Source organism: Chinchilla lanigera, unplaced genomic scaffold, assembly GCF_000276665.1.
Source record: "Chinchilla lanigera isolate Chin_1 unplaced genomic scaffold, ChiLan1.0 scaffold00005, whole genome shotgun sequence".
NCBI lineage: Eukaryota > Metazoa > Chordata > Mammalia > Rodentia > Chinchillidae > Chinchilla > Chinchilla lanigera.
In genome coordinates, this window is record NW_004955406.1 from 8,605,428 (window position 1) to 8,628,941 (window position 23,514).

General features: G+C 44.9%; 1 protein-coding gene across 3 annotated transcripts in view; it reads left to right on the forward strand.

Annotated features, from left to right (window-relative positions):
• Kif26b (kinesin family member 26B) overlaps positions 1-23,514 on the forward strand; it is a 448,358-nt gene that overhangs the window by 315,654 nt on the left and 109,190 nt on the right. For all 3 annotated transcript variants that reach the window (XM_013520421.1, XM_013520424.1, XM_005374788.2), the window contains one exon: positions 6,075-6,258. In XM_013520421.1, the coding sequence (XP_013375875.1) occupies positions 6,075-6,258 (184 nt within the window). The remainder of the gene's footprint in view (positions 1-6,074; positions 6,259-23,514) is intronic.

Consider the following 23,514-nt stretch of genomic DNA (forward strand, 5'->3'; position numbering starts at 1 on the left):
GGAGGGAGGGAGGGAGGGAAGAAAGATCTCATTTGTTTCCCTTCTAATCTACACAGCTGAGATCTAAGACTTTTCCTGTTTAACCAATTAAATTCACCAGATAAGCAAAGATACTCACTTTGTTTTACATTGGGGTACAGCTGTCCAGTGAGAACAAGGAACCATCTCTTGTGAAGGTCATGTCAATTTTAAACCAATTCCTCCCTTCAGATGTTGTCATTCTGCCGTGGTAGGACAGTCATCTCCTGTGTGAGATGAGCGAGCGTGTGAGAGAAGGGGCTGAACCCGCAAGGAGAACTGAGCTCACCAGGTCTCCGTGCTTGCCAAGTCCCTACCATTACTCTTCTCCTCATGGCTGCTAATGCTTAGCACGACACCACTGTCTTTATAGGTGTTCAGTAAATATTAATTTCATCCTGCTGGAGAGACTATCTTTTTCCTTGAAATAAGGCACAGAGAATTAAATGGAGCTAAAAGATATTTAAAGACGTATGCTGGGATGAATAGCTTCAGGAAATTTGTGATACTATCATTGGTATGAACGAGACAAGTAAATATTGCTTATCATAGCTTTGTAGGTTGATTTTTTGAAATCTTATAAAATAATTCACATGTTTTTCCTCTATGAAAAGAAGAACTCCTAATAAGCTATGAAATACACATATTACACTTCTAGTCAAAATTTCTACCTTTTCAATTCTTTTATGACTATCACTCCTTTTGTGTCTCGGAATAATACACTTATCTGTGAATGATTTCTATACTTTAACCTTCTATCTGCATGTCACTGAAGTGCTATATACAAGAGCTGAAGTTGCTGACCTCTAGGAAACTGGAATATAGAAAATAGAGATCAAATGGTTATAATGTCAAAATTAAAATGCTATTATGGAATCTATGGCTATCAAATATGATTTTTATTTATTTCAGAATTCTTGGATTCTCCTAATATACTTATTAGGGGTAGTTTTAATGTTTTAAAATAATTTCCTCCATTTCTGTTTTTCTGCATTAAAGCTGAAAGGGGTTTCCCCAAATGGAATAGAGATTCCAGGAATCACTGCACTCAAAATCTTCACACTGGAAGAGATGTTGGAAATCATCTGGTTTTCCCATTATGTGCATTTCTCTCCCTGTGTGTGGTTTCCTACCGATTACTTGGACACTTCCAGTGACAAAATCTTCCTATTTCATGAAGCTGATCCATCACTAATGGATTTCTCCAATTGTTAAAAAAATGTCTTGTATAATTTAGAGTAACTATCTCTTTATGTTTCACTGTTGTTGCTGTAATAGGTTTGTTATATAAGTCTATTCCCTACTTAAAGATAATAAGGCTCAATGTGGAGCATATAGACCTAGATTTGATTTTAGCACCAACACATATTATCATATTACATCAGAGTACCATTTATTAGTGTATTGAACTCTTAATAACACTATTTTATTTTCCTTTAAAAATGTCTGTACAGTACATACTTTTCTCCCTATACCTTGCTATGCAGAAACAGAGTCAATAATTATAAAAATGATGATGATAGCATTATTGCATGTCAACTATGTGGCAGGCAGTGAAATAAGCCTTTTAAATACATAATCAGAATTTAAGTCATCTGCCTAATACTGCCTATTTAATATCTGCCTTATTTACTTTCCTGTTAATGGGATACAGTGTCCAACACCTGCAACCGAAGGGAGGGTAGGGTGTAGCAAAAAGTGCTCAACCTATGGCGGGCCAGGAAGCAGAGAAGCAGGGAGGAGCCAGGGACTAGAATAAATCCTTCCAGTGCTGCCCCCAGGGACCACCTCTAAGCAGCCCCACCTCCTAAAGCACACTCAGCTACTCAACTCATGGATAGATGAATATACTGTGAGTATAGAACCCGCGGCATCAAGGCACCTTCTACACACAGAAGCATTTGGACACATTTTCGGTCTCCACTATGACAATATCTGGAGAAGCTATTTGTTCAAGTTCAGGTCAGATATGAAAAAGCCTCTGGATTTAACCCCGTCAGGCCTTATTTCTTTGTTAAGTGGGGGTAATGTGATCTTCCTCATAAGGTTTCTATTTGATATCCTTTCTTGAAAAATACTCCCAATGTGTCATTTATTCATTTGAAAGACAGCCTTTTAAAAGAACCTTTTCTTTCCTTTTTCTCCAGTTTCCTATTTTCTGGGACAAATACCCCCAGTTCCTTTAAATTTCATTCATTCTGTAGACAGGTACTTTTGAGCTCAGTGCTCTGTTCGAATTTACATTCCAGAGGAAACAGCTAGTGAACAATAAACATGATAACCAAGTACATAATTTTCTGTATTAATGATAAGTGTCACTGTCGGAGATGGCCAGAGAGAAGGAAACTGGGAATCTCAAAGTGAGTGGTTCATTCTCTGTGACTGTGTAACAAATTACCCTAAAACTTAGTAGCTTCAAGCAGCCATGATCATTTATTATCTTCTGTGATTCTGGGAGTGAGATATGTAGATAAGACATATGAGTGTGGTTTATCTGTGCTGCATGATGTCTGGGACTCTGGCGCCGGCCCGAGGGTGGCATCCGGAACCGTCTAGAAGAAATGCACTTATTCACTTGTCTGGTGGTTGATGCAGGCTGTCACCTGGGTCCTCAGTTCTTTTCCACATAACCTGAGCTTCCTCACAGCCTGGAAGCTGAGCTCCAAGAATAAGAAACCGTGAGCTGGGTAGAAACAGTGTCGCCTTTTATAACCTAAACCTGGAAATCAGACAGCTTCATTTCCAGCACGGTCTGTTGGTGACGGTGATTTCAAGTCACACACAGGTTCAAAGATAAGGAACATAGACCCCATCTCTCAAGGATGGAGTATCAGTGTCATGCTGTAAAAAAAGCATAGAGGGGGTTGTACTGATACAGCCGTCTTTGGCAAACACTGTCAAATGGGACAAACAGGGCAGTTTTGCTAATGAGGTAGGTTTGTTAATAAGGTAACATTTGAGCTAAAGATTCAAAGGTGAGGGAGTATGTCATGTGCCTATCTCTCTCTGTGGCAGAGCCTGCAGGTTGAAGCAAGAGCCTGTGCAAAGGCCCCGCAGGTGGGAATGTACTGGGAAGATCTGGAGGCTGGTATGGCCATCCTACTAATTCTGGTGGTTTTTTCCTAACTAATCAATTAGCATAGTAGAAAAAGTAGTGTAAGAGATACAGGGCACAGAGGACAGATTATGTAAGGCCTTGAGCACCGCGGTAAGCACTTTGAATTTTATTCTAAGTGAGGTGGGGAGCCAAATGGAGTGCTTTGAGCAGACTTATGTTTCAAAAGAATTACTCTGGCCACAGTGTAGAGAATAGACTGGTGTGGGGGTGGGGCCTGAGAAGGGAGACAAGTCAGGAGACTGTTCCAGGTATTCCAGGAAGAGAAGTTAGTGGCTCAGCCCAACATGACAGCAGTAAAGTGGTGAGAGATGGCTGGTTAAAGCCAACAAAATGTCCTGGTGGTCTTCATGTGAAGCATGAAAGTATGAGAAGCCAGATGCCTGGGTCCTTGGAAGGAAGGATTGCCATTTTCTGAAATAGGGAAGGGTGAGTGCTTAATAGCTGTGTAGGAACACATCAGAGCTTCTGTTTTGGAGATGGCAAGTTTCAGATGTTTATTAGATAACTAAGTGGTGTTGTTGCAGAGGTATTTGGATAAATAAATAAAGAGTTCAGAAAGAGGTCTAAAGTGGAAATACTTTAATGAGTCATAAATGCAAAGATGTTACTGAATTTGTGATACCAGAAGCAAACACAAAGAGACATCACAGAGAAGAGAACCACAGGCAGAGCCTCACGGGTCCCCCAAGAAGAGGTGGAGAAAGTGCATCAAAGAGGCAGGACAGTGTTCCGACAGGACAAGGGGACATTTGGCAAAGGTGCGGTCACCGGTAACCTAGGCAAGAGCCATGCCAGAAGAGGAGGCAGCAGATGCCTGACTGAAACGAGAATATAGAGACCAGGAGAGGAATTGGATAAGTGGGATGCAGGCCACACTTTCCATGAATTTTGATCCAGATAAATGAGGAAAGAGAACAGTAACTAGCTAGGAGGAAAAAATCCCAGGGAAGGATGTGTTTTATTTATTAAGATTAAAGAAATGGCAACACGTTTTCAAGCTATTGGGAACAACCCAGTAGTCAGGGAAAGGCAGTACTGTAGGAGGGACATCTTAGCGTATTGTCCTCGCAGATGCTTGAATTGCGAGGACATTTTCTGACCTTCTCTGAGGGTGTCTATGGCGTGAGGACATGGGCCCAAGTAACAGATAATAAGAGAAAGGAAAAAGCTACCAGGCCACTACTTCCTCCGCCTGGGCCTTCTCTCCAGGGTGAAAAAAAAAAACAAAATCCTACACAGAAACGGGTAAGAAGCACCTTTCAGCTCCTAGCAACCCATGACAAGCCTCCTTCCTTCCGACTCTGAGCAGCACCGGACTGACCTGAAAACCGTGGAGGATCAAACTGACACCTCCTGCCACCAACTGACACCACAACACGATGAGGCGCTGTTCATTTAGGGAGAGGGTCTCAAAGAGCAGTAACACCTGCCAAGAGAAGCACCGGACGAGTCACTGAACAAATCCGTTTCACCCTTAATTTCAGAAGGGACCCATCAAGAACGGTGGCAATGAAATCGTGGAAAACAAATTCCTAGGTTTTTTTCTTTCTGCTGATTGTCCTTCCATTGCCCGTCATTTCCCTTCTCCTTACACTGCAGTGACTGTAGAGTTCCCTAGGTTTAGCACACAGCGCTGGGATAAGGGAGGGCATCTTCCACCTCCCAGGCACCCATCCTTCTGTATTTCACAAATAGGCTGTCAGGCTTAATGCTGAGAAATATTAAGGTTTGAAACGGTAAAGCTGCTTGCTCTGCAAGCGGCAGTTTTGTGTGCAGCTCAGATTTGTCAAAAGCGTGCTACTTGCTGAAGTGAAATTAAAACCAACATTCCTAGCTCATTAAAAGAGATTTGGGGGAGCGACAAACATTGCTGATTTTGTCTTTCCAACCTGACTGTCTTGTGATCTGTTCTGTAATTACTAAGAACACGAGCTGGATGATAAGGTTTGGATCTGTAGAATAAAGTCTTTTAGTGGCAGTCTTTCAGTTCCCAGTAGCATCTCAAATGTTTAATAGTAACATCTCATGAGGAAATTGAGTTCTTAGGACAAGACCATACTGTGAAAACACTAAGAATTAACTCAGAAATGGGGATAGCAGAGTGTGAAATGCCTCTGGCCTGTGTCCCTCTTTTTCCTGTGCGGATTTTCACAATCTAAGCATCAGAGAACATGTGTGTGATGGAAGCGGCGACATGAACAGTCAGTGTTATTAATGATGCCGGCCACCTCCCCTCCCACTTGTCACTATCTGTCCCCTCTGTGTCCCCTCTGTGCCTTGACCCCTCACTCTCTGCACTTACCCATGAATTGCATTCTGCATTTAAAGACTGCCTTGTGCAGAAGTCCGTTCTCTCCACATGAGCAGCTCCGAGTTCCAGCGTCCTGCACCCTGGCTGGAGTGGGTATTCTGATTCGGGTTGTGTTTCTAAGGCCGTTGGATTTATAAATTCCCTGTTGCACTGGACCTTGTATTTCCCTTCCTAGCCACAGACGTCACATGCCCTGATTAGTCCACACATGGTTCTTCATCAGGCTGGCTTGCACTTTACAAGGTGCTAGAGTTTTTAAATGAGCTCATAGGGTCCCTCGCACTTGACTTTATACCAAAGAAGTTATGGAATGATTAGCTGAATAGGTGCTGTTTATCCCCAAAGATGACTGGCTTTATTCATGCTTCAGCTGAGTGTCGGTGGTAACAAACAATTCTTTGTAAATTGTGATTTCAGACTCATGCGATTTTATGGCTTTTTTCTGCTGTATAAATGATTGGGTAGCTCATTAAATCTGCTGTGTTGGATGAAAGGGTGACTCCAGAGACACTGATGGAGGGAGAAGGAACAAGGAAGGGGGTCTGAGGAGAAAGAAAAACGGTAACCCTCACATACCTGATTGTATAATTTCCCCCTTATTGACCTTTACTGCCTTTTCCTCCACAGAGCTGCCCAGAAGTTAAATCTGTCTTCCAAAAAGAAGAAGCATCGACCTTCCACTTCTTCTGTTGTCGAGACGCCACTCTTTGCTACTAGCTTCAGTGGGATCCTGCAGGCCTCCCCTCCCCCGGCCCCGCCCTGCCTGCTGAGGGCTGTCAACAAGGTGAAAGACACGCCAGGCTTGGGCAAGGTAGGTGCCATCTGCCGCCTCTACCATCTGCCCAGTGTGTGTGGTTTGATTAAGTTCAGCAAAGAACAAAATGAGGGCTCCAACTTGTTAAAATAAGAAGGTGTCGGGGAGAAAAGGAGACAAAATGAAATTGATCTGGAGGTACAGTAGCACCCCCGTGCCTGTGGTTCCACTCTTTACAATCTCAGTTGCCCATGATCAACTGCAGTCCAAAAATATTGTGGGAAATTCTAGAAATAAATCATTCGTAGGCTTTAAATGACTTTTGTTGCAGTATATTGTCATAGTTGTTTCATTATTGTTGTTTATCTCTCACTGTAGCTAAGTTATAAGTTAAACTTTATCATATATATGTGGAAGAGATACATATATGTGGAAGATATTATATATATGGAAGAGATACATGTATGGAAGATATATATATATATATATGGTTTGGTATAATCAAAAGTTTCTGACATTCACAGAAAGTCTTTGAATATGTCCTCCATGAATAAAGGGGACTAGGTACTGTAAAATTTGCTTTGGTTACATAAATTAAGTAGTAAATTAAGACATTCAGGTTGTTGGAGATCTGGTGTGATTTTGACTGGGAAAAAAACAGTTTTACCTTGTTTGGCAGAACTGTAGCCATTTAAAAAAAAAAAAGGTGCAAAAACAGAGGCAAAGTGGGAGGCCCAGAGGAGATGTGCAGGAGAAAGACATAAAGACTGGTTGTAATTTCCCTGTGGCGCTTTCATTTCTTTCTCCTCTCCAGAGAAATCATGCCTTCTGCATTTAAACCAGACCTCCGATGGCAGGGGAGCATTTCTAGTCCTTCCTAGTCAAGAAACCCAATTTTAAATTGTTATAAAGACTTAGAAAGACACCTAGCAACACTGTTATGAGATACTGCGTAGCTACCTTGGGGATTACTTTATTTTTAAATGTCATCTCTAAACTCTTTTCTCTTTTCTGAGATAAATGTCTGGAAGAAGGAACTTAAGGCTTACTCCTTCATAGATAAATTAGCTGGGACTTATGAAAACATTTAGCTGAAGAAGGAGACGGGAGTTTTATTTTGTGTTTTCATCCGAAGTAAGACGGTTCACGCAGCAGGACCATTGACTTTGGCCTTGGGCTTCGTTTGGGAACTTGCTGGGCTTGCTGAAGGCAGCAGCAGTTAAGCTGCAGATGATGATTTTACTGACTCAGATCACTGACTCACTTTCCCCTGACACACACACATATCCATGTCCAGGTTCACGTCTGCAAAAGGCCTCCGGCCCCCTGGAGGTGACCCCAGAACACTTGGCCCCTTCTTTGTTTTTTTCTCTTGTCTCCTTCCATTCTCTCCCATGCCCAATCTCACCTCCCCTTTGGGAAGGCCTTAACTGTACCATAATTTTCCCCAAAGTGTTTAAATTTTACAATTAGCTTGAATAGAGTAATCGTTACTCTAATGGGAAAACATCGTCTTCTGGAGTTTTCCATGGTGGAGCAGAGAGCTATTGGCTGGTGGTTTCCGCAGGCCCGGAGGTCAAGTCAGACCAAGGTAGTGCCTGTAAGGGGTGCTCCATCATCACCGGATGTGGAAGCAGATGGAGAAAGCTGTGTAGACCAGGAGTCCTCTCTGGGAGAGGACACTGTGGGTGGTGACCACTAAGGAACGGTGGATGCCCCAACTGGGCACGTGGGGGCCAGAAGGGACGGTTGATGTGCTACTGTCTCCGGAATATGGGTCTAAGTAGTTCAGGGCTTTCTTTTTCTTTAATTGTGGTAAAATGTACACAGCATAAAATGGAACATGTTAACCATTTTTAAGTGTGCATAGGCTTTATTTTACTAAGTTTAGAATGTTAATGCTGGAGCTGCTGCCTTAGACAAAGAGAAAACCAATCACTTTCTGCTTCCTGCTCTCAATTATAAACAATGCCCCATTCCTGTTGTGAATAAATGACATCAGGACATCCCTTTGAAGAGATAGCAGATTATTGGTTAGCCCGGGCCCTCGTGTTACCCAAACTAACCCTGTCCAGGACACAAAATTAACCACATCGGAAACTGTCTTCCTGCATCTCCTAGAACACCCTGAAAGGACCAATGCGGATGCAGCTTCAGAGGAGCCAGACCCCCAAGTCCAAGGCCTTCTGGGCCCTGCTTACCCATCCCCTAACCCTCCCCCTGGAATTCTGAGGCAAGGTTATCGGGGCTCCAAGATCAGAGACCGAAACAATGGAAAGAGGATTTGCACGCAGCATGTTGACCCAGCACTTTCATAAAAATTGTTTGCATCTGGATTGCATCTGGATTTCATGATGTACTATGTGTAGTGACCAGGTATAAAGGCCCTTAACTAAAGTCTGTAAATCATACATCTGTTTGTTTAAAACCGAAGATACTGTCTCTCTCACTCCAGTATGTCACGGATGAGGGCGTTAGCCTGAGGGTCACAGAGGATGGCAGAAGGTGTGGTTTATATCTAACCAGTTCCACATGGCGGCTAAATCCACTCTCCTGTCCTGCTGAGTATTGGGGAACAGTGGTGGGCTCACGTGGCAGCCAGAAGGGATATGTTCTTGGGAAGATAGTAGTAATCGCATACTTATTTGGCACTGCTTTCCTAGAGAATGCCTGGTTTTCGTACTGCCGGCAAGTTTAAATTCTGCCCTATCATCGAGGTGCCTGTCGGACCACAGCAAGGCCAATTTTCCCAACTCCTGTTCGCCTACCTCCACTAATATTTCACTATAATTAGGGACTGCAGCTTTCTTTACCCATATGGAAAATTCTCATCAATTTATCTCTGTTGCATAATTTATATTTTAATATCTCAAAGAAATACAGCAGAGTTTAATATAGAACGTCAGTAATAAAAGCTATTTATAAACTGGTATGTTTGAAGCAGCTGCGGTCCATGGAACTGTCCAAAGCAACTTGAACCTTTAATCTTGAGCTGGGGCCCCCGGGTGGGGGAGGGGACAGCAGAGATGCCTGGGCATCTGGTGGCCCCAGAGTGAGAACCTTGTTAGCCCGCTTGGCCACCACCCTTCAGGCCTCATCGCCAAGACTGCTCCCTCGGGAAACCTGGGGGATTTTTGTGGGCGTGGAAGCGATTTTATGGGTTTATTTAGAGCAGTCCTCTTATTCAGTGAGCAAGAAAACTGCAGTCCAGTGAGAGTAAAAGACTTTCCAGTAGCTCCAGAGTCAGAATCAGAAGTCAAGACCATCAAGCTGTTGCATTTTCTACTGTACTACTGGGTTACCTCTAGAGACACAAGACCCTTTAAAATCTTGGGTGGAATGGCCAGATGTAGTGGCATGTGCCTGTAATCTCAGGTACTCAGGAGGCTGAGGCAGGGGAATTTCAAGTTTGAAGCCAGCCTAGGCAATACATGAGACCCCCATCTCAAAAAAGAAAGGGAGGGAGGGAGGAATGGAGTGTCGGGGGAGAAGAAGAGAAAGTCAATCTTGGGTGGAGACAGGAGGATCAGGGGGACACAGTGGCAGCAAAATAGCTTGGAACCCAGTTGCCTTCATCCAGTGGAGGACACACTGGGCTTCTCAGAGTCAGATCTGGTCAGCAAGCTGGAGACTGGAGTTGTCCGTGCCACCCCCACTCCCACTCCCTCCTGCTTGTGGCAGTGACCCCCACTCCTTCCACGTTGAGAGTCACTCCTGGCCACTGAACTACATATTCTGTGGAAGCCATGGAAGAGTTTGAGAAAACCTCAGTTTACTTAGAGCAAAATCACTGGACCCATCTCGGGATCCTCAGCTTCTAAAGCAGTTCTGATACTCAGCAAATATTTACTGAGCACTGGACATGGTGGCACGTGCCTGTAATCCCAGCCTTCTGGGAGGCTGAGGCAGGAGGATTGCAAGCTCAAGCATGGCTGATGCAATTGAAGAGCTTAGTATGAACTTGTTTCAAAATAAAAAAGGGCTGGGCATGTAGCTCAGTGCAAAGACCCTGGATTCAAACCCCGGTACCTTAAATAAATAAATATAGAGCATGTGCTGCATGCCAGGCACCATGCTGAGCAGTAGGTTTGCAATGATGGATAAGGAAGAGCACCCGTCCTTACGGCACTTATCATCTAGTGCCTTCGCTGCAGCCTGTCACGGAAAGGCAGCACATTAGAATCATAATCTTGTGCCTCCTTCCAGTCAAACATAGGAATTTCATCAATTTCCCCCAATGTTGAGGGACAATATGACTCCAGGAAAACTCAGAATTACAGACTTAAAGTGATTCTGACTTTCCACCTGTGCATAGAAACAATGCTACATGCCCTGGAGAGACTTTCGTAACGAGCAGATAGAGATGATCAGCGGATCAAATCAGCTTAGTCCTCAGCTCTGCTTCATTGATTTGGCTTATATGTAGATGATACCTCTAATCTGTTTGAAAGGGGCTCCTTTCCCCAAGTCAGTAAATGCTCTTCATGAAATTTGTTCACTGCATAAATTAACAGCCATGTTTAAGGTACATGTTAGTACGTCACAGCTTGTTGTCAGAGCTCTTTGTCTTGGATTTCAAGTTTCTGGGGCAAGTTTCTGTGTAACTTCCTAAGTTTGTGACTCTGCAGCTGCACCAAGCGTGCATGAATGCTTTTCAAGGTAAGGATGGTAGCGACCGTGGTCCTACAGGATCGATGACAATGCACCTGTGGTTTGGCTGGGTCTTCTCTTCCCAGAGTTTCAGAGAGGAAATACATGCGCATGAAGGGAAGAGGAACCTTCTGTTTCTTTATAACCTGCAGATATGCCTCAAAAGAACGACAATCAGTGACTTGTTAGGCACCCAGCCCTGTCCCCCAAATGTGTTTTGGGAATATTGGAGAATTCCTACAGGTGGATTCAAGCAGCAAAGGAATAGACTCTGTAGAATCTGGAAGGAGCATAAACAATTTGAGGGAGCAGGTATGAAGAAGAGGTGGTGGAAAATTAAACTGGGGACAGGTCAAGGATGTGCTCAGAAGGAACTATAAAGACTTACAGTGTCCTAGCTTCTTTAGTAGGTGCCGGTGAAGGGCATGGGACACAGGAGCCCAGGGGCAGCTCTGGGCCACACTGCTGCAAAGGAAAGGGAAGCTATGTGCGGATCTCCATCAACTGAGGGCACCTGTGAAAAAGTATGACTGCCATGCAGCCTCAGCCACCACACCTGTGCTGTATGCGCTGTTTCCTTCCCTTAGGATGCCCGCTGAGCCTCGTCTGGATAGAAGACAGGCTTGTGGGTTGAAGGGTGGATGGCGGTCGACGCCCATGCGCATTTGCCTGTGCATTTCTGAAGTGCCGCGCTGAGCGTGTTCTGACTCTGTGGACGGCGCAGCCCAAACACAAGCAGTTTGGTGGAGCTGTCAGAATTGGGATTTAGAAATACTTGCCTGTCTAGCCCGATTATCTTTCTTATGAAATAAAGGCTGGAGCCACTATTCCGTTTTCCTTGTTCCTCAATTTTAAGTCATCTATCTGTTATGCAGCACTATTTTTCAAACTCAATGGCAGATTATTTTGAACTCTAGTAAAACTTACATTCCTCTCTCTGTCTCTGTGTGTCTGTCGATCTCTCTCTCTCTCTCTCTCTCTCTCTCTCTCTCTCTCTCTCACACACACACACACACACACACACACGTTTGCGCTTATCTCAGGTTGTCATGCCCTGTATTGTCTAGGTTTAGTTTGAACTCTAAACATTCCTTGGTTTGGTGTCTAAACTAATAGTATTGAGAAAGTAAAAGAATTATGTGTGCTTGTTTTTGGCAGAGACTCTTCCTTTATAGATTTATCAGCACTTTAGAGTAGAAGGCATCCAATTACTAATGCTGTGTGAAGCTATATGGAAGAGAGAGACAAGATTCCTGTTCGATTGGTGTTCTGATTATAAGAAGAGGAACAATGAGACTTTTAAAAATTGAAGAATTTTAAAAGGGACTAATATAGCTGTTCTTCATTTATTCAGCAAGGAGAGGTGGCGAGGACAGCTCTCACTTGTTCAGAAGCGATTCCAGGTTATTTCAAGGAGAAAAATCTCATGCCTTCCAGCCCACCAAAGTGCAGGTTCATTTAAACAGAATGCAAATGATCCAATGCCTCATTATCATTTCTGTCCTTCCCCATCCTAAAGCTTTGTCCGACAGAAAAGCAAAAGCTTGAGCCAGCCTTTAAAATTCATTTCATATATGAAATAAAGAATTCAAGTGCGTTGGAAAATTCTGGATCCTACTGGTCACTCACCGTTACCACTCCATCCTGAAACACTAACATAACGCAGAAAAAGTGGACCGGAGTTCTCTCCTATTTTGGTATGGTGTTGAGGGGTAGGGACGGAACCCTGAATAAACAATACCCATCCATTCCTCACTTTAGCTGGCCTTTGTAAACTAAATTGGTAGCTCCTCAGGGAAATAAAGTCACGTGACCCACGCTCCTTAGCTGCAGTCATTCTTTCCTGGGCTCAGTTGGTCGAATCTGCTAAGTGAATAGTTTCAATAGTTGGTTGCAGTTTCTTCGCTTCCTTTTTTATTTCGTATTCTGACCCCTTCTTCAACTCGTGTCTCGAGAGAAAGGAGACTTGGGGAAAACGTTCTGACTTTTAGGTCTTTAGTCTTTCTCTTCCCGCGATGCAGAGATTTCCACGCAGTTTTCCTGGGCAGCAGCCTCGGAGCTGCACATGCGCAGTATGCGGCTGTGCCTTTGCAGGTACCCAGGGCTTCGGAGACGAGGTACTGAGATATTTGAGGGGCAAATCCGAAGGACCTGAGTCAGGGCCACTTTTTTTACACCCTCCCCAGCTATGCTACTATTAAATTTAGCCCGTCATCGTTGCAAAAGAAAGGGAATTTATCAGGAAGGATACTTCCCATTAAAGCCCACTGGACAGAAAAGTCCTAAAGACATGTGTAAAGAAAATGTGGAGTCATCTTTACTCTTCCTTATGAACACAACTGCCTTTAATTCTGCTGACCCAGCTGTATGGGTATCACGTCCTGTTGTCTTCATATCAGCTGGAAAACTAGAAGGACTAAGCGGCACATTTCTGTTTAATTAGATCAGATTTCTGTTGGGATGAAACATTTCTACATAAAGCATATCTACATAAAACATTTCTAAATAAAGCATAAAGTACTCATTTTCTGGCTTTTTCTTGCCTGAGATAATCTAACCAGAACACATGGGGTGGAAGGACCTGGGACAAGCAATAGTGTGATCCTGTAGCCCAGAGTTTCCTGTCTTAATATTGTAGCTTCCAGGACGCAAAGAGAAAAAGAAGTGTATTATCCCGTTTCTTTGTGGAGATTCTGCATTTCCTAGTTCTCTCCCTGCCTCACATGAGGATCTGGGGTCTTCTGGAAAGTTTCAGGGGTGTGCAGCCCTTCTGACATGTAGCTGTGGGTGCCCTCCATGAGAAACATCTGTGGGCAAGCTAAATTCGCTTTCTGATGTTTCCAGCGAAACATCTTTTGCAGTCCCCTTCAGTAGGTTGTAAATTTCTTGGGAGGAGAAATCATGTTCTTTTCATGTTTTCTTTTTTATGACTTTTGACCTCAATTGTACTAGCTCAATTCTGCTAATATTTTTTAGGTAACTGAAGATGGTAGAGCTGTGTGTGTGTGCATGTGTTTGTGCGTGCATGTGGAGAAGGAGTGTAGGGGGGAAACAAAAGTATTTTTATAAGGGGATTTTAAAAAGCTACCAGCCTTTCCCATAATTGGAAAATAGTCTTGGGGGCCTCTTGGATACCTGTAATTCCTAATTAGCATCTTGACTTATGGAATGAAAACATGAGATAAAATGAGGGAATTCTCTATGGGATAAATGCCACTGTCTCAATTAACCAAAGGGCAGTAAGATGGATTATAATGCCAGAATAGGGCTTTTGATCATTCTGTGTCCATAAACCACATTTTAGTCAGCTCAGCACAATTAGACAATTACTGATATCAAGAGAATGGTGGGTAATATTTTAAACTACGTTCTAGCATCTTATCTTCCTATGTCTTTCTAGTGCTACTGGCTGAAAGGAAAGTGAATCATGACTTGCTATAATTATCCCATTAAAAAGGGATTGATATCAAGGTTTTATTAAAAAATGGTGAGTCCAAACTGCTGAGTTCATTAGAAAGTTTGCCTTTATGCCTCATATAGGGCAGAAAATGCTGCTTTTACCTGCTGAAGGATTTGCATCACATAGAAAATACTTGAGTCCCCTTCTAATGCTTCATTGAGCTGAAATGTATCATTAGGGAGGGGGAAGCATTCTGAAACATTCTTAAAAGCAACACACTTTTCTTTAGATTGTTAAATAGTTTCTGAAATAAAAATCCTCTAGCTGTTAACCCTCTGTGTTCCCCTGCTTGATATAAATCCATCTCACTTGGAGTGCGTGATGCTGACCTCAAAATAGGGGCCGTGAAATTTAAGAATTTGACTTCACAGATAACACCAACCGAGACAGAATGATTACTGCGGCACTGAGGGCAAGGGACAATGTTCTTCTAAGTGCTCCCTTGGTTTGTCTCTGTGGTTCATTCCACAGCCCACTATTCAGATAGGAACTTCGCCCCCAGGTCTCTCAGTTGAGAGAGTTACCAGGAATGGATACCAGGTGGATCCATGAGCTGCTGCCCTTGTCGGGTGGTGGACATGAGGCTAAGTCTGAGGCTGGTCTCCCACCTCTGTCACTGGCAGTACCACTGCTCTTTTCCCGGATTACCTCGGGACATTTGTGATTGCCACTGAGATGTTTTAAATACAGATCATGGGTTGTGCTTTTGTGCATTGTCTTAGTTACTGTTCTCTCACTGCTAAGACAAAATACCCACCACCCAAGGTTAAAAGGGGAAAAAAATCTCTACCATCTTCCAGTTGGTAGAGATTTCAGTCCATAATCGCCAAGGCAGGGTGGCACATGGCAGAGAGGCAACAGTTTATGGCCATGGAAGACAGCAAAAGCAACAAGAGCACACGAGGGAGACAAGCCTCTTTCTGTCCCTTGTATTGTATCCAGTCTTCTGGGATTAGGGCAGTGCCAATCCAGTCTGTGGACTGATCCAGCAATCGCCCACCCTTACTCCCAGCATTGGACGCTCTATATTCAGCCACCTCTGAAAAAGTCCTGTGACTGAGCAAGTCTTTGCGCGGGACATCTAGACACAAACCGTAACATGCATGAAACAAAGCAGTGAAAGCTAACCAATATTCACAATGATTTTTAAAAGACCGAAACAAAACAAAAAATGTCCCATGTTCTGTGCAAGAAAGCATTATTGTACATTAGCGCTACTCTAGAATAATAAAAACCCCAGGCAAAGCGGGGCCGGGACCCCTGGAACTGACTGCATATTTAATCCCATCCTAGACTGTGTTGAAGCATCTGGGTGATTCAGTTCCATTGAGAATTCTGCAATTAAAACACCAAATCAGTGACCATTGAAAAGTTTGAATTTCAACTGCTATCTGAAGAAATATGTGTGAATATTGACAAAGCAGGGTCTGTGGATACACGGCTGGGAGATGGAACATTTTTGGAACTCATGCCCACCGCCTTGTCCGGCCTCTGCTCTTATATGTCTCCCATCATGGACCACCCTGACTTCTGTGTCCACACCCACCTGCTTTCCCAGATAGGACCAAGTGCCATAGTCCCTCTTTGCCTGACCAGGCTCCTTTTCTCTGTTTTGTACCACATCCTACCCTTGGCACCGAGTTTTCTCGTTAGCCATTCACTGCTTTCTGTTGCTGTCCTTGCTTTGTGGAAACAGTTTATTGGAGCCTTCAGGCTGTTTGAAGGTGAGGATCTTGGCTGACACTGCCGTCCTAGCCCCCAAAGGTTTAGCCATGTGCCAGGCCCTGCTGTGTTTGGGGTGTGGTTGTTCCCCAAAGGTTCATGTCCTAGAAGCTTGCGGCAGTGCTGAGAGGTGGTGGGGTCTTTAGGAGGTGGGGCTAATGACAGGTAACTAGGTCACTGAGGGGACCTGTAGGCTAGGGGTGACATTGTTCCTTTGAAACTTCTTCCTCAAAAGTGAGTATTTATTAAAAAAAAAAAAAAAAGTATGCCCCTTGGGTCTCTCTGGCTTCCTGCGTCACTGTGTGATCTCCTCTCCCAGCCGTGCTTCTGGGATGATGGCATCCCTGTTTTGTGATGGAGTCAGAGGGCCTCATCAGAACCCGCCAGATGCTGGAGCCGTGTGCTTAGACCTCCAAACTTTGAGCTAAATAAAAAACCCTTTTTCTTTACAAGGCACCCTAGCCCATAGGTATTTTGTTATAGCACAAAAAATAAACTGACAGAATTCCAGAAGTGAAATCCATTAAAATATAGAGTATAACAGAGCCGTTATGATAACTTCTCTTGCTTTTTCCTTCTCCTTGTCCACCATCCATTCATCTGTCCCTCTGTCCATCACAGTTCACTCACAAGGCATGTATTATGTGTCTATTTGGGGGCATTCAGATGAGTTAAAAATGGCCTCTTTGCTTAAGTATCCCAGAAATTGCTATTCCAGAGAGTTAAAAGTCATTCTTTAGGTAGACAACTCAAACTAAAAATACCTATTATTATTATCATCACTCTGGCTTATGATGGCAGATAAGACCAAAATTTATGCAAGATAATTGGCTTCCTGGTGAGCTTTCTCCTGCATTCCTTTTTATGGTGTACACTGTAATATTCCAACAGTATTCCTAACACATTGTGATGACAGCTGATAGTGCAGCAGTTGGGACACTATATCTTTGTTTTGCTTTTAACCCTTTGATGTGCTACATGCAATTTCCTTGCAATTAGTTCATATGAGTGAGTCATGGCAGGGTGCAAAACATTTGTGCTCATACCGATGTTCCTCAAAAGAACTCACACACCCATTGCTTATGGATGGGATTCCTCTGAAAGTATGTGGTAAGGAAGTTGTACTTTTCTTTCTATGGTAGGGTGACATGACGGTCTTTGTTCAAGGTCATACAGAAAGCCATCCACTATCCTAGATCACAGCCTTCTATCTCTGGCAACACTTGTGCATCCTCCATTCTGCTTTTAACACTGTGGAGAAACGTCATAACTTTCAGAATTCCGACATTTCCTAGTCTCCTTTGAGAATGCTCCGGTTAAGACAGGAGGGAGAGAGGGCAGGGGAGATTCTTAAGCTATCCTGAATAATGCGTGTCATGGAAGGTGGTATAGTCTGAAATGAGGATGGAAGGAAGGGAATGAAGGAGAATTTAGGGGGTTTTGAATTAATTGGAAGTCTTAAGAATTAATTGTAAAAGAAACGCAAATTGCCTGGTGGTGTAGATGCTCAGAGAGACCCTGGAGACTCATGGGACCCTGGAGACTCACTCATGGGACCCTGGAGACTCACTCATGGGACCCTGGAAACTCACTCATGGGCCCGGACCATAGGAAGGCTTGAAAGTAGGATCTGTGGAAGGCACCAGATCTCTTCCTTCCTGGTCTCTTATTTGAGTTTCTGCCGATATTTTGGCTTTATTCCCCTTCATTTCAGACCGGCCTTCTCCCTCACAGCCACCAACAGCTCTAACATATCCTACCTACAGCTTCCGCCAGCAAACCAGGCAGACGCCTGACTGCTCTGGCCCGAAACTCAAAACTTCCTAGGAAGGCCTCAGATTAGCTGTGGTGGGAGGTAGGCAGTGGCTGCCCCCGTGGAATGACAGACTGGAGTGAGGGGTAGAGTGCCCAAGGAGAAGATAATGCTGGGCACACACTCCAGTCACTCCCTGCAGAGTTAGATGGTTTGCAAGAGGAGGAAACGCCAAGAAAAATGTAGGCCGTGGCTGATGGGCATTTGTAACCTCCTTCTTCTGGTTTGCCGTGAGTGTTACCCCACCTCCTCTCAGGGAAGCTTCCCTCAAACCACTGAGGCTTTTTACTGTCCTCACAGTACCCTGTGTGTGGCTCTATCTCAGCATTTATTTCCCTGTGTGGAATTTGTTCCCCTCCCCATAAAACTGTGCGCTCTGGGGGAGCCAGTAGCGTATGCAAGCACCCTGTGCAGCCAGACCACTCCAACGCAAAGGTTTGCTTGCTCCGGATCTGCACTCATGAGGTTCCATGTCATCATTACCCTGCCTGTCCTCTCTGAGCATTCAGTCAGAGAACTCGCTATTTACTTGAATAACAGCATAATGCTTGAGAAGACACATTTATTTGCAAGGCAAAAATGCACGACACTGTCACTCAGAGACCCTCTGTGTGTCTTGCCCGGTAGAGTGTCTCACTCACCCCCCAGGATTGGGGAAGTGGCGATAAGAGGCGAGGGTTAGTTAACGCCTTTCCTGTCAGGACAGTTTAGCATTACAGAAGAGGCTTTCAAATCCTTGACAGGAGTGGAGGCAGAGTTCCTGTCAGATTATATAGGAAAAACAACTCATCCCAATACGATGCTCACTGAAAGTCATTATGTGTTTTCTGAGTCTTTGGGCATGCAGGCTCCTGGCACTGAAATTAAAATGTAAGGAATTCTGTTCTTAGTACCAAATTCTGTTTTCTTTAAAATTAGAAAAAAAAAGTTATTAGTACATGTTTGTAGTACATAATGATTACATTTGTGGTGGAGAGTTGGTATAGGTACATAACGTGTCTTAATTCTTTTCACTTCCCCTTAACAAGGGTTTTTGACTTATTCTTGGGTTGTCTATGTACTTCAATCAATATTTCTGCCATGTTGGCTCAGGAGTAGGTATTAATGCCCCCTCATGTGCCGCTGACACACAGGCCCTTTTGCGCCAGCCTGTCTGTTCCTCTGCCCTGTCTCTGCCAGGGATGCTCGTGTGTCTCCCCACGTGAGCAGATGTTGCTGAAGGAAAACTGCTCAGCTCTGGGGCCCAGCTCTGGGTCACCTGTTCCCTGAGCCCCTCCTCCTTGTCCCCTTCCTTGGGCCGCACATGTCCCCTCCACCTTGGGGCATGTGTTTTGGAGGAAAGGTGCTGTGTCCGTTCACTGCTTCTTTTATTTATTCTTGTGAATACACAGATGCCATTCAGTTCAACTCAGGGAATTTCTCCTCCTTGGAAGAAGACCCAGCACTTCCAAGGCCTCCATAGGTCCTGTCTTTAAAGAGCTTTCACCTTAAGGGAAGAGAGAGGCTTATTAGGCTTGCATGGAATGCTCCTCCTGATGCCCTGGTCTTTGGGTTTTTTTTGTGTGAAGTAAAAATGTAGCTTGTGGTATTACTTCTTTTGTCATCCTATTTGTGGAGGTTGCTTTAAAATTCAGAGATCAGTGGGTATTGATCCTCTCAGGGCACTCTGTTCCTAATTATTTCGAAGAAGAGCAAAGAGGGGACTTAGGTTTATATGAAAGCATCTCCCTTCGCGTCGTGGAGGTTCTTGGAGACCCTCTTAGTCTCTGGAGAAATGCAAGCCTGCCAGTCTGTCAGTCTCTGCCCCCCCCCCGAGGACGCGAGACTTGAGGATGTCAAGTTGATGCACCCGCTGTCAGCTGAGCCCTCTCCCTGAAGACAGCCCTCCCTCCAGCCCCGGCGCACTCTCATCCCATCCCTACCCCTCCCCTACAGATGTCTCCGGACCATGGTGGCCAGCAGCTGCGGTGCAGAGGCCAGACCCCTCTTGCTCCAAAGGATGCCGGGTGGACAGCAGCCGCTGTGGGTGCAATAGTGGGTGTCCCGGCCCTGCCAGGGGAAACCAGAGCGCATTAGAGACAGGGCGACTGCTGCCCCCATGGGCAAGTCACTGGCCTCCCCAAGGAGCAGACAACTTTCTCAGCCTGTAGGTGGCTGTGGCTGTTCATCAAGGGGCATGAGGCAGACAGCAGGCTCTGCTGACACCCAGCAGCCCAGAGCCATTTCCAGCTGGATCTTGGCACATTCGTAACAAAACAGGGATTGCACGGGCACAGATCAGCAGTGCGCAGGTGGGTGGGAGAGGAGAGTTGGACATTTGGGGAACAGGCTGGGCGGCTGCAGCCACAAAAGGAAGCCATGTGGTATGTGTGCGGCTCCCCTCCCCAGAGAAGAGCGAATCTGAAATGAGCAGGGTGAGGGCTTCTGCACACTGAGACCGCTGTGAGCTGCTCCTCTCACCCAGGGCCAGGTTCCCTTCGTGAAGAGGATCGCTTGGATTAGTGTCCCTACATCTGACTCAGCACTGATGTTTAAATCCCAACCGAAAAGGGCATTGCATTCCTATTTCTGATATAACAGTGACAACAGCTAGTACTTCCCTAGTGCTCAGGCTGAGTAAGGTTCAAAGCACTTTACAAACATTAATTCATCTACAAGCATCATATATTTACATATGCCAACTCATTTACATACATAATACTTTTATGCACCAACTCATCTATATACATAATGCATGTACATACACCAACTCGTTTATGTAAACAATGCATTTACACACCTTAACTCATTAAATCATCCATTTTACTGATGAGGAAACAGCCATAGAGTCACATGCCTGAGGTCAGAGGGTCAGCTCTGGGATCTGAGCCCCTGATCACTCTGCAGGCCGCTTGTGGTCTCTCTGATGGTCACACATCTGTGCATGGCTTGGGGACCCTGTATGTGTAGGGTGCCTCTGGTTTACCATAGTTTCATCTGACCCTCGCAGCGTTCCTGCCCACATCTCAGGGCTCACCCCAGCCCTTTTTGGTCTGCTTCTGGAGCACTTGCCTGTTCTCTGAGGCCCACTTTCCTGCTGCAGACACTTTAGGGCACTGCCAGCTGTCTCCCCAGGGCCACCGTGCAGCACCGTCTGTGCCTGTGGCCCTGGGTGGAGCCTCTTCAGGTCTGCTCTGTCAGGCTGCAGGAATGGCGTTGGTTAGGTTTACAGCACTTCTTGGCTGTGCTCGGCTAGGAGGCTCGGTGGCCCCCTCCAAGAACAAAGCTCAGAGAACTCCTTCTGTGGCCTGGTCTGCACACTTGGAGGCTGACAGAGATTCAGAGGAGTGGGAAGGCCAGGAATCATCCCCAGAGAATCAGAGATGAGAGGGGCCTTGTGACCATTTTACAAAACAGCCTAGAGGACCCCCCTCCCCCAAAACGCACTTATTGCGTTATACCCTTAAAATAGGAAGAGCCTCACTCACTTCCTAGATTATAACCTTAAGGTAGGAGGATCCCCACTTACATTGCCTAAAGGGGGTCTCCAGGGAGAAATTTGCCCGAGATCCCTTGGTGGGCTCTTCTATGTTGGCATATTCTTGCTTGAACAGCTAGGACCAGGCCTCAGACTCTGAGATCTGTCCCAGTTTCTATGCACACAGATTCTCCCATTGTCTGTCCTGACCAAGCCCTTTCCCATCTGTAAGCAGTCTCTGAATCTACCTATTACATGTGACCAAGGCCTTGCACCTGGACCTGGCACTCAGACACCTGGCCAGCCCTCAGCCTTAGAGGTTCCTTAAGAGCCCTCGGGTAGCCCCAGTTACCCTCGTCCGTGCTCTGATAGACCTTGGTGGGCATCTGTCAAGTTGTGTCGCCATTATTTTTCTGACTCTCCCGTGTAAGAACTTGAAAATTCATCACCTTTTAATCTTTGTACTGTGCCACCTTCCCTGTCACCATACCCTGCACAGGACTGGCACTTCATACATGTCCATTTCGGGAGGGAATGCAAAGTTGTTTGTGAATGATTCTGAAATAAGTCAGTTAGTGGCAGAAGTCAGAAATGTTCCCATACTTTGCATTAGATGCCAGTTATTGGCATTTTCTGAAGACTCAGATCCAACCTTGAATTGATGTCACTTCCACCTCCAGTCAAGTCAGTAGCATCTTTCCCCACAGGTTCCTATTTCCTCTCCCCTTGGACACATCCTCCTGTGTCTGCTCCTTCTTTGCCTCATCCTTTGAATAGCCATAGTGAGGGGCCTTAAACCTAATATGATCACAGATTCTATGCACACAGATTCTCCCACTGTGTGTCCTGACCAAGCCCTTTCCCATCTGTAAACTGTCTCTGAATCTACCTGTTAAGTGAAATATGATCATTTCACTTAATAGCAGGATTCTGTTAAGTAGCCAAGCAGGTCACACTGGGCTCTACATAATCCGATCCCAAATACCAGTCAGACTTGAGCTCCTGACATCCCTCCCTATTCCCAAATGCCACCCCCCCTACACTACCTCCACACGTCTGCTTCAGTGTCCTTAAAACATGCCAGACCCTTTCATGTTTCTGGTTCTTTGCATCTATTCCTCTACTTAGAATAATGCCCCCCACCTCCCAGCCCCCATTCCTCTGTCACATAAGACTGCCACCATCTCCCCGGACGAGTTCTGCCTGGGCAGAATGCACTTGCCCTTTCTTCCCATCTCAGCCAGCCACTGTGTTCTGGCCTCTCTCTTTCTTTTGCCACACTGTGTTTGCCAGAGCCCGGCCATGTTTGCCTTTCCTGTCCCTAGCACAAGACTAGAGTTGCTTCCTCTCCCACATTCACACGTTGCTGACTGGTAGGGAGGGGGACAGCTTCTGCCACTTGAATGCTTTGGATCAAATACTGTGTGTAGTAACTGCAGAAGAAAGGGGCTAATTTAACTGTGCATCTTATAGATGAGGCATCAACAAAAGCTTTTTCATCAAAACCTATATGCAAGATGTATACAAACCCTCTCCCATCACAGCCAACATCAACGCCTCTGAGAATATTATCCTTTCCACAATACTGTGATAAGGAACAAACTTTGAACTCTCACAGTTTTTTGGAGTTTATCATGGTGAAGTTTGATAATAATTCAGATATCACTGTTATGAACACCCTCACTAAGAGTCAGTCCTAGAGCACATGGAATTCTAGGGCTCTGATGGATTCCTGTTCAGCTCAGAAATTAAGGGCATGACATCAACACTGCGAAACAGTATTAGATTTCTGAAAGAGAACTACATGGGACAAAAGAGATACTTTGATTTGCCTCTGTGGGCTTACTGTGAAGATATTCATAGCTAGTTCATGCCAGATTATTTTTGCGATTCCCGCAGGATGTCTGTGAGCTTTTCCACAATCACAGTCAGCCCGAGGAAAGTTGTGAACCGAGTTAATTCTGGTTGTAGTGCTCTTTCTTTTCAGTTCATCTTTTACTCTCCTCTTTGCCTTACTTCCAGTTATAACCTTGCTCCCCCAAAAGCCACCAGTTCTCCCCCAAGATTCCATTCATTTGGGGTCCTGCAAGCTAACGGAAAATTAGGTGACAGTTGTGTTCACTGGATAAAATATTTTCTGAAGTATCATAAAATATAAATGAATGAAGGAGTGCCTGGATGAATGGCTACCAAGTAGATACATACAGTTGC